General features: G+C 38.1%; 1 protein-coding gene across 5 annotated transcripts in view; it reads left to right on the forward strand.

Moving 5' to 3' along the window:
• Positions 1–12,455, forward strand: part of LOC126469694 (vinculin) — a 302,912-nt gene that overhangs the window by 224,197 nt on the left and 66,260 nt on the right. For 4 of the 5 annotated variants that reach the window (XM_050096859.1, XM_050096861.1, XM_050096862.1 and 1 more), the window contains 2 exons: positions 6,204–6,323; positions 9,778–9,834. The exons of the other annotated variant lie outside the window; for it this stretch is intronic. In XM_050096859.1, the coding sequence (XP_049952816.1) occupies positions 6,204–6,323; positions 9,778–9,834 (177 nt within the window). The remainder of the gene's footprint in view (positions 1–6,203; positions 6,324–9,777; positions 9,835–12,455) is intronic. 5 annotated transcript variants of the gene reach the window in all.

A 12,455-nucleotide genomic window follows, 5' to 3' on the forward strand; every position in this document is an offset into this window, starting at 1 on the left:
ACTACCAGTAAGCCCACCCTCTGCGACCGCCCGGATCTTGCAGACTGAGGGGCAACCTCTGGAACAGGACAAGCAGCCATGTCAGGCCGAAGATCAGTATCAGCCTGAGACAGAGCCTGAAACCAGTTCGTCAGACAAACTGGAGAGGCCTTCCGTTCAGCCCTCTGGAATGTCTTTCACCCCCTGCCACACCTTGAGACGACCTCCCACTCTACCACAGCTGAGGGATCAGCCTCAATGCGGGCAGTATCCCGGGCAACCACAGTCGTAGTCTGATCGGGGGATGCGTGGGACGAGCTGGCCGTCCCCGACAAACCCCCATCCGGACCCCCACAGTGATGACCAATGGCAACAGCCTCAAGCTGTGTGACCAAAGCCAACACTGCCTGAAGCTGGGAGCGAAGGGATGCCAACTCAGCCTGCATCCGAACACAGCAGTTTCAGTCCCTATCCATGCTAAAATCTGTTTTGCAAAGAACGTCTGAACTAATCTACAGAGAGCGCAAACAATTCGACAAAATTTAAACCGTTATTAAAATACAAGATTGCCTAGTAAATGCAGTAATGCTGCTACTTGCGCACTGCTGACACTGCTCGGCGGCGGAAGGAGACTACGCGAATTTACACTATTCAGGTACTAAAACGCGATGCTACAACTCTCAAATACTATAATACGCCCGAAATTTACAAATTAAACAATGCAAGTACCAAAAACACGCAAAGAAATTAAGAATTAAACTATGTAACAAATGAGTGAGCTAGGAGTATACGACTTGCTGCTGCAGCTGCTTATCCAACGGCGGCAGGGAGCACACTCAAGTGATTTGAGTTGCTTTGCAACCCCTAAGGTATCTACTTCTAAGAAACTCATGCTAGCAGCTGTTCGTGTTTCAAATTCTGGAATATTCCATTCATCTTCCCTGGTGAACGAATTTCGGAAAACTGCATTCGATAACTCCGCTTTAGCAGCACAGTCGTCGGTAACAGTACCATCGGCACTGCGCAGTGAAGGTATTGACTGCGTCTTGCCGCTTGTGTACTTTACATACGACCAGAATTTCTTCGGATTTTCTACCAAATTTCGAGACACTGTTTCGTTGTGGAACCTATTAAAGGCATCTCGCATTGAAGTCCGTGCCAAATTTCGCGTGTCTGTAAATTTTAGCCAATCTTCGGGATTTCACGTTCTTCTGAACTTCTCATGTTTTTTCCGTTGCCTCTGCAACAGAGTTCGGACCTGTTTTGTGTACCACGGGGGATCAGTTCCATCTCTTAGCAATTTATGAGGTATGAATCTCTCAATTGCTGTTGCTACTATATCTTTGAATTTGAGCCACATCTCGTCTACATTTGCATAATCAGTTCGGAAGGAATGGAGATTGTCTCTTAGGAAGGCTTCTAGTGACACTTTATCCGCTTTTTTAAATAAAATTATTTTGCGTTTGTTTCTGGTGGATTTGGAAGAAACGGTATTGAGCCTAGCTACAATGACTTTGTGATCACTAATCCTTGTATCAGTCATGATGCTCTCTATCAGCTCTGGATTGTTTGTGGCTAGCATGGCCTTCTGGATTCATTGCCTCTAATGTTGGCAGATGACATATAGACAGTTGAACTGGTTCTTCATTTCATCTGAGAAAGTGATTTTTATTGTATAATGTAATGTTTGAAACTACTTTCAAGGCAGGAGCAGACTACTAGTAGGTGGGGTACCTCCTGCCTCATGTTGGCCCCTCATGGTCCCTCTTTTATTGTTTTTAATTACTTTTGGTGTGGTTGGTCCTTTTTCTGCTGCACGCTGTTTTACTTCATATAGCGCTCAGATAAATGCAAGACCTTAAGCAACCATTATCCTAGATATTGGCCAATGACAGAAGACAACAACCCAGTTCAACAGGTTTTTATACTTCCTCCAAGAAAGTGGGTTCTGTTCTCTTCTTTAATACTATGACTTTATTGGATTGGGTCCTGGGATACTCTGAACTTCACCCGCCAACCTACTGACCTGATTATTTCTGTCACCTTTTTGCACTATTTTCATTCCTAATGGTTTTCATTGCACTTTTAGCCTTCTCACTTTTATTGTTATGGATCTCCTTTCCAACTGGGTTGCGGGAATTGTTTATTTCATTGTCTTGCATCTGCATGGAATTGGTGGGGTCAAACATGAGCTCTGAGGGGCCCTCACTGCTCTCTGGCCTGCACACCAACCTGACCCATATGCTTATTTCTGCCATGTAGGTTTCCCCCATTTCTGGTATAAGTATTGCTCTCAGCACATTGATTTTATCACTCCTACATACTATCACATTAGATCAGATTTCTAGCTGATGTAACTAACTCCAAATGAACTATCCCATGAACGAGAATGTGATGTTATCACTGTTTAGTTCCCTAATCCTCTGCTAATCAAATGAAAGTTGTTGTACACAGCTAACTGTGGAAACTGACACCTGAGGAATCCGAGTGATACGAAAACAGCAAATAGTGCAGAACTGGGGATTTTTGATATGGTTTCTTGTCATGTAAACATCCCACTGTCAGTCACTTCATTATTGTGATCCAGCTACAGTAGTGTAAGTTGTTTTAATCAAGAATGTCTTGAGTAATGTTTTGTTACATTTCCTTGTGCAGACAGCATCTGTCAATCTTGTAATCTAGATTAAAGATGTAAAGGAACATTTTGCAAAAATATGTTAAGGGCCTATAGGATATGTTTTTAAGCTTTCTTTTCTCTCAAGTACACTACTGCAACAAAATTCTAATGTCATGAAGGAATCATCACTGGAGCATCAAGTTTGAGCCACAATGAATAGTAACGAGACAAATTATTCAAGTTTCTGGGTAATAAAAGTACACACAAAACTTTGTGACAGCACAATAATTTAGAATAATACCTTTATTATATCAGATCTCAGCCTACAGTTCATTATGGATACAATAGGAACCACACAGCCAGCCAGTTGCACGTCAAAAATTTATTAAAACCTTAATGTAGGTTTTGACTGATATAAACCTGTCTTTCTCGGAGGAAATAGTAACCTGTGTCATATATTGCGTGAAATGAAGTTATTGGGTGTAGTCAACAACAAAATTATCCATATAAATGCTGTGGCATACCCATTTGGCCATATCATGTAGCCATGGATCATTCTTACTGTTGAGTAAGCCCTATGACTTCGTTTCTCTTTTCATGTAATATGTGACACATTTTATTACTTCTTCTAAGGAAAACAACTTCATATGTGTTGAAACCTAGGTAAAGGTTTGAATAAACTTTTGATGTGCAACTGGTTGCCTGAATGATTCCCATTGAATCCATAATTCTACAGTTGCTGACCGCTGCCACATTCAATACTTTACAGTTCATTAGTACTGATTACTGAAGATTGGCGATTCAACTGCAGTATAACCTTGTCCACTTTGTTTTTAATTTTTGCCATGTCATGCCAACTCTTTATCAATCAGTGTGATGCTCAAAACTGACTTGTATAAAGGAACAGTAAAAGAGATTTTGCTGTTGACATGGAACCAAGTCAGTTGTTCTATGTACTGAGTCAACACTTCTCTGTACAGATACTTCTAGCTATGTGGCAAGGCACATGATCTTGGTGAAAGATCTAATTCTGCAAAGGGAAGTAATCATTATGTGTGGGGATTTGTAATTGAATCAATAGTGTGTGCCTTCCCCATGGTTAATGGTTAAAAAAAATGCTACACCATTCCACAGATCATAACACTGCCAACATCACATGGGCTCTAGCAACAGATGTTGCAATTTCCTTTTTTATTTTGTGGGCATCCTTGTGGAGCATGCTGGCATCTACCGAGGCTGAAAAGAGAGCTTTTGTAGATGGCTGCTGTCACAAATCAGTAGCGGTCCAACGTGCTCAGTCATCATCAATTTTCACATCTGACATCAGTCTCATGTTAAACTGTAAACTACCCACAATGATAGTTCATACTTGGTTTACTTACAAACTTTTAGTAGTGCCAATCTCAAGCCAAAATTTGATGAGCACCCTTGTTTGGAACCAGGAGAAATAACTCTTTTTGTCACTGAAAGAGGTGAATGAAATGCATACAGATTGTATGTCAGTACCCTTATGTATCCAGATAACATCATGTAACATGTTGTAAGCTATACAGTGCAGACATCACATCTTGAAGGAAATTTGACCTTACAGTGTATATGCTGTGTTTTGATGGAGATCAAAAATAGCCAAGGCACACTGTGTTGTCATGCTTTATGTTCATTGAGAGTGATGCTTAAATATGTATACTGGAACATTGTGGTCACCTAATCTAAAAGGAGGCATCAGTTTATCTCCTGGCAAGCAAAACTTTGCGGGTTATACACCTGTTGCACTTTTCCATGCATTCGGTTCTATTCCAGCGCTCATTGTTGATTTTAAGATATCAACAATTTAGAATGTTTCAACATACGTTTTGAAGAATTATCCACGTCAAAGAGTAGATACACAGTTGCGGTTATTGAGAACTGCAGATACTTCTAAAGCCTCTTGCTCAAGTCACAGCCTTCAACTGACACCAGATTGTTACAATGAAATGGGAACCATAGGATGCTCATGTCAACTACTTCTTCACAGCACACCACTAAATGTTTCTCCCTTGACCTTCCTATTTTTCAGACATTGCAAGCTGACATGTATCGAATGTCTTGTTGCCACTTAAGAATGACCTGTTACTGGCCTCTGTAAGAAGTAAGGAAAACCACCACATCAATGGGCACAAGAATAATATTTCAAAACATAATGAATGCCTCTTTGATGATGATGTTACCTATTGGAGATCCTATTTGGGCTCAAGGTGGCTTTACACAATCTTAACACAAAAGTGATTTGTTTTTGCTTGTCAATTTGTTTACTTATATCTATATAGCATCAATGTCACACTCTTATTATTCCATTTTAGTTTCACAATTTGTTGTTGATTCTGTAATGTGTGGTATTTTTATGCCAACAACAATATCTGGTAATTACAGTGGAAATTGGTACCATAACTTACAAAGTGAGTTACCACATTAGTGAAGTTTTCAATAGATTACTGGTGCCACGTAAGTGGTCGCAAGGCTCATTTAGTAGTTCGTACTAAGCTTGTATTTTTCCAAACTTTTGGACTGTAATGATGGTTCTATTTAAAATACCATTAGTCTGTCAGCATGCTAAATGTGGCATGCTTTTGGCAACCAAGGGAGGTAATGAGTCTGTGAGATGCTAAATTCATTTGATGAAATCTGTATTAAATTTCTTTAAGTGGTTCTAGGTTACTTCAGGCAAGCACCTTGACACTTTTGGCATACAGTAAGAAAATTTGAAACTGCTAAAATCATTTCCCTGTTCTCTTACCATTGTCCCAGCTTTTTATTGTGATGTCGTAGTAATGGAATATTTTCTGACAAGTAAGACCTGTCCTGGCAGTATTTCAAATTTGCAGTATTTCTGACGACCTGAAAGTAGACTGTCTCTTTCTTCTGTTGCTATTGAATGATTGCTCTCATTAGTTAGTGTGATTGTAAATGGTTCTGTTCCTTCATAAGTAGATAACATTTGCTGCCTGTTTATTTATTCTTTCATTACAGACCACATGTAAGACATATTTAGAAAAGAAATAAAATACAAGAGAGAAATTTGTATTCACGGTAAACGTACTTCGCATTTTAGATATTTGTTAGGTATTAGCATTTTTTTTTTTTTATATGATTGCTATTCCTTGCATGTTTATCATTTACTTTTTGAAAGTAAAAGACACAGTATCATAATGATGGTACCGAAGGCACCATACTCTGTCATACTACTATAAAATCCATAATTCACATAGTTTATGTATTCTGTACAAACATCGTAGTGTCAAAGAGTTCTTTGCATACTTTGTCTCATTGCGCTTCAAACTTTACTGTCACTTTTTCATATTGGATTTATTCCTTCATATTCAGATTAAGACAGAGAAATCATGGCACAGAAGTATACTAAAGGGGCAAGCAAGGATTCTTTGATTTTGTCCATGCAATAATCATTTTCTAGTGAAACATGGATAAATATTTAATTACTATTTAAAAAGTTAAGTAAAAACAATTTATCATTGACAAATTACTATAAGTAATGGTTCTGTATTTATGGTTCGAATGTTTTATGAAAAATTTTTAAAGCTGAAGTTATGAGAATGAAGTGTGTGTGGCACAGTGGGACAGCCTCTCCGTGAGCAGCTTGGATCGGACCTTGGTGCTACTACTTCTGCTTCACCTGTCGGATCACGACCCCACAGTTCTGCTGCCCTCAGCCCTCTGCCCAAATGGGCTCGAGGTATGCACATGTGGGTCATCTTTTCTTGATATATTCAAACTGAAGCAGCTTTGTGGGGGGTTTTCATGGACTTGATGGTATTTGTAGTATGGTAATCTGAAAATGAAAAACAAAATAATAATAATAATAATAATAGTAATAATAATCTCTCTCTCTCTCTCTCTCTCTCTCTCTCTCTCTCTCTCTCTGTGCGCGCACTCCAATTTTTCATATGAACTTCCTAACAATGTACATTTTCATAAGTAGTTGGCTCATGCCATATTAGTGTTAAATCATATATTGCAGTTTGTTTGATGTGCATTTTATAAAGTTTTTTCCTTATCCTTGTAAACATACTGCTCACTATTTTTACGTGTCTGAGAGTCAACAAATGAAGTTTAAGTAGTGACTAGTTGTGAGAGAGAGAGCCTTAGAATTGAAGTTATGTGATTCTAAAAGTAGCTATTTCTTCGGATCCTGTAACTTTTTCTGTGTCAGTGCACTTGTAAGAAAATTAACTGTAGAATAAAAATTTAAATTTTCTCTAATGCGTGATCTAAGAATTGATTATCTGTTTGGCATATCAATACAAAATATAATGTTATAAATAATATCTTGTGAGTGTATAAACTAAAGCAGTGTCTTCATTTATTCTTAGATATACTTTGTAGTTCCAAGTTTATGGCAACATTGTAGATCTACAAGTTTTAAATCTAGAGGTTGTAGTCAAAGGCAGGGATACAACATAATTTCATGGCTAATATTTGCTGTGAATCACTTGAGGGAAGAGGAATGCAATACCATCTCTCATCAGCCCATGCTACAGCAAATGAATATAATGAAATTCTATGTTCTGAAGACATTCTGAAATTAGTAAAATATAGATTTATCAACAAAAGACTGTCCTCTTTCACGTAGATGCCCCAGTTTGTGGGACAGAAATTGAATATTCATCCATCACCCATCTTTTAAGGGGATATCTTCAGTTGCTACATTGACTCTGTGAGGAATGGTGGGTGCATAGACTCCCAACTTTTTCCGTGTGGACAGAACTTCCTGTATGCTTAGGCACATCTTTATGCTGGTACAGTAGGTAGTAGTTTTGTCCTCCAAGACATCAATTTTTGACCATGCAAACTGTATTAAGAGTGTGTGTTCAGCTAACCATCAGAATTATATGTGAATGCAGACATAATACCATTTTCATGGTGATATTCATTTAGTTACTCTTCTTTGTATTTCACCACATACAAAAGCTGCTAGCAAAAGGTATTCACTATTAGAATATTGCCAAAAAAAACTACAAGCCTTTAAAATATTTAGAGATAATTCAGCTTATTATTACTCTGATTTGTCTTACTTTAGAATGTAGTGAGCATCGCAAGGAAAAGAATCTCTGTCTGTACAGGAGTTGGAGAAAATAATATTAACAGTCAGCCAAGATGATTTAGGGCCACCTCTGATCAATAAAACAGCCCTATTGATTCTAAGAGTCTAATAAATGTGATTTTATACCATTCCTCATGAAGAAGCTATTCCAGTTCCATGGGAAATGTTGAAGAATTCTAATGAGCCTGTAATTTTTTTTTTATTTAATATATTTATTTATTTATTTTGCAACATTGGCAACAATGTATATTTTTTACTGTTGTTTCTTGTTAACAATATCAGCGTATTCCTAACTCACTCAGTTAATACTCAGCAGAAATTCAACATGCATTCGGATCGAACTTCCTTAACTCTTGTGCAGAAAGGTGTGAAGTATACTGCTGCATCCATTTTCAATAATCTACCACAAAAATTCAAAAAGATAAGCAGTAATCTGCATGCTTTCAAATTGAAGCTGAAGAGTTTCCTCATGGGTCACTCCTTCTATTCTGTTGAGGAATTGCTTGAAAAATTAAGCTGACTCTTATGTTATATTGTTGATTGCATTTACTTAAACTTATGGGTTGACTTTTTTGGATTCATAAACATTTTATTTTTATCTGTTATTACTTTTATGTCATAATTTCATGTACTGACATGTTCCATGACCTTTGAGATTTGTTCCTCAGTTTGGTCCCTGTGGAACTTGACATGTAAAAAAAAAAAAGAGGGCTCAGTGATATTCAAATCTGGCTCTCGCCAACATGTGGAAAGATGAGATATTTCAGCCTCATGAGCATTAAATCACCCAAGATTATCTCCAGCCGCATTATTATTTTGTGAACTTCAGTCCACATGATCACGCAAATGGTTTCACAAACCATTTAAGTAATTTTTTTTTTTCTTCATGATCATAAGGCTCAATGCAAACTGTATGTAGCCTTCCAAATCATTACATAACATCCATGCTTCACTGTTAGAAGAGAATGGTTTTTATTGCAAAGTTGCGCTCTTGTATGGCATACGTAGATATATCGTGTGCCAACCAACAAGGTAAAAGTAAAAGTGTCAGACCTCACTACATGTCTCGCATGTTTCCATCAGTTGGCAGTCCATATTTTTAATTGTTTGCACCAGTGATTGCAGCTTCTCTGCATTCAGCTTCTTTAGAAGAGATTAAATAGTAGGAGTTCTACCAATTCCCCCCCACCAGTTCTTGTTTCAAGTGAAACTGCATTTTCGAGAGGCATACTAAGCCAGGGGTGCATTTTTCTGGTATTGGTGATCTTGTTGGAGGCAGGAGGCAATAAAATTGACAAGTTACCTCTAAGAGGAAGTTTAGTTTTTCTTTTACAGTTGTTTTAAGGAATTGGTTTCTGTCTGCTACGATAACACTAATGCAATCCCGTCTTGTGGCCTACCGGGACTATCCGACCGCCACGTCATCCTCAGTGGAGGATGCGGATAGGAGGGGCATGGGGTCAGCACACCACTCTCCCGGCCGTTATGATGATATTCTTGACCGAAGCTGCTACTATTTGGTCGAGTAGCTCCTCAATTGGCATCACGAGGCTGAGTGCACCCCAAAAAACGGCAACAGTGCATAGCGGCCTGGACGGTCACCCATACAAGTGCCGGCCACGCCCGACAGCGCTTAACTTCGTTGATCTCATGGGAACTGGTGTATCCACTGTGGCAAGGCACGATAACACTAAATACACCTAAATTTGCCAACATCATAGCACATTCACTCATTAATAGGGCACCAATAAGAAGTAGCTCTTGTTACGAAGTCTGAGAGATCGATTTCATAGGAGATCAACATGAGACAACAGCAATAATATGAGGAGAGGTAGTGGGGAAAACTAAAGCATTAATACTTTATGAATATGATGGAAAAGATTTCTGGATATATCATGTTCATATTATTTTGTCCGTCCCCTGTACAGTTTGTAGCATAATTCGCAAGAAGCACTGAATGCAGGATGAAGTGTTTGACCCTTATTGAATTTAATGTTATTTGTAAAAGTGAGAAAAATAAAAGTACATAAAATGAAAAATCAACTTGCCCTCTGTTGTAAACAGCATGGTATTTCTGTTCCTCCAGGCGACAATGCAGACCTCTTATACCAAGAACTGTCACCCGATGATTTCTCTGGACGAGGTATACTTCAACAAAGGTTGGGTCAGGTTATTGTAAGGCTGTTCATGGTTCAAGAAAAAATTCATGCTTTAGAATGGATAGTTATGATCACATGAGCATTTCCTGCCATTGTTGTATAAATACATGCAAAGAATATTTTTGTTGTTTTGTAGTTTGTGCATATGTTTTCTATGCAAATGGACTCAGAATGCAGTTACAGGTGCAGAACTTTGATCAGCCTTCACAGTCAACATTTGACCTGGTTGCACGATTTATTGCATGTCACAATTTTCTAAAATTGCACGTTCCAAAAACAATTTTTAAGCATTTTGCTCATCAGGATTGATACTGGACTATAATCCAGTTTGGTTATTGCATTGTTTTCAAACCAGAGTAGCTGCATGTATTGCCCTTCCTCTCAGAAATTGTTCTCAACTGGATGAAACTTTTTCATCGAATTGTTCGGAAGCATGCAAGAAATGTGGGTATGTGCATTCTGCAACAGAAAGCATTACCCTGTGGATAAGAACAAGCACGTGTTGTATCCAGAAATCCAAGTCTGCACTATTTCTCAAATGTTCATTCTTTTCATTGGTACTGAAAATTAGTTGATGTCTTTCACTGTGGTATCAGATATAAAAAAGACTCTTCCTTGTGGCAGAAGATACATCTCATCCATCTAATTATTTAATAAATTCTGCTTGGTTCAGTATATGGTCAGCTTTTGAAAGAGTGAAATAATGTAATCATATTGTTTAATTTGTGTGTCATTCTAAGAGGTTTGTTGTGACTTCAGAATTTTGTTTGAAAGATTTTTTCACACTACCTTCCTGTAATTTTACAGAGTAACTGACATAACCATTGTGCAACTCATTTTTATGAGTTAAAGTGAGTATGAAAGGGGAAAGTATAAGTGATGGTATTATACTAAATGCAGTGAAATTTACTGAAAAGTAAATCATAAGAATTATAAGCAATATGTATATATACTCGTATTATTGCATATGATATCTGTGAATTGCATAATAATAACCCTTATCAAAGTAATTAATGCGTTCTGTATTTATTCTGCCTTGCTGGAACTGCATTTGTTAAACAGTTTGCCCCCATGTGATTCAGATTACACCAGGATTGGTTAGTTTGCATTATTTTCTTTTCATTTTACTCATATTTTTCCATTTTATCACACACACACACACACACACACACACACACACACACACACACTCTCTCTCTCTCTCTCTCTCTCTCTCTCTCTCTCTCATTCTGATTTTTCATATGTGGTATCGTGGTCTGGACTAATAAATATAAGAATGCGGGGGGGGGGGGGGGGGGGGGAGAGGAGATGGCTAGTATGGTGAGCAATAGGATATATATTTAATTGGATAGATAAAAAATCTACTCACCAAGTGGCAGCAGAACACACACATAAAAGAATGTGGAGATTAGCAAGCTTTTGGACCCAGTGGCTCCTTCTTCAGACATAAGGGTTGAAGGGGAATGAAGAATGGTGAAGGAAAAAGACTGGAGAGGTCTAGGAAAAGGGGTAGATTTTGAGAAAGTCACCCAGAACTGCGGGTCAGGGGATACTTACCATACGGGATGAGAAGGAAAGATATTGAATTATGTCTCAGAGATTTTTGTAACTGTAATATTTTGTAACATTTCATTGCATACAGTACATGTCCTTTGAATTTTCATATTCTTTATCTACATTTCTGTGTCTCAAGAATAAAGGTCTATATGATTTACACGGCTTTTCTTACTTTCATTGCGTTTTCTTCGTGTGACTGTTACAGCATAGCCTTTTTCTGTTCACTGATGGTCCCAAAAATTTTGAATGCAGTACAGTATTATGTCCTTCAAAATCTTCTTTGCTTTCTGAAACTGATTTCTTTGTACATATTATGGCATAGTTAACTAATAAAACTGTTTCTCTTTGATAGTCCTCCTTGTCTACATACATTTCGCATCTCTCTGTTTCTTTTATAATGTGTATTGCTGTAGTCCATAGAAATCTGAACAGCTGTAGCAAACTCTTCAACTAGCATTCGGGCACAATTACAGGTGCTAATTAATATCCAGCTATTGTGGTGTTTGATACCACATTTTTTTGTCCACAATGCTCAATCATGTTGGATATGCTTTAGTCTGTTGTATTCACTTGAAAACTTTGCACTTGCTCTAGGATTGTTGTACAGGGTGATTCAAAAAGAATACCACAACTTTAGGAATTTAAAACTCTGCAACGACAAAAGGCAGAGCTAAGCACTATCTGTCGGCGAATTAAGGGAGCTATAAAGTTTCATTTAGTTGTTCATTTGTTCGCTTGAGGCGCTGTTGACTAGGCGTCAGCGTCAGTTGATGCTAAGATGGCGACCGCTCAACAGAAAGCTTTTTGTGTTATTGAGTACGGCAGAAGTGAATCGACGACAGTTGTTCAGCGTGCATTTCGAACGAAGTATGGTGTTAAACCTCCTGATAGGTGGTGTATTAAACGTTGGTATAAACAGTTTACAGAGAATGGGTGTTTGTGCAAAGGGAAAAGTTCTGGACGGCCGAGAATGAGTGATGAAAATGTAGCACGCATCCAGCAAGCATTTGCTCGCAGCCCAGGAAAATCGACTCGCAGAGCTAGCAGA

This window comes from Schistocerca serialis, chromosome 3, assembly GCF_023864345.2.
Source record: "Schistocerca serialis cubense isolate TAMUIC-IGC-003099 chromosome 3, iqSchSeri2.2, whole genome shotgun sequence".
Lineage (NCBI taxonomy): Eukaryota > Metazoa > Arthropoda > Insecta > Orthoptera > Acrididae > Schistocerca > Schistocerca serialis.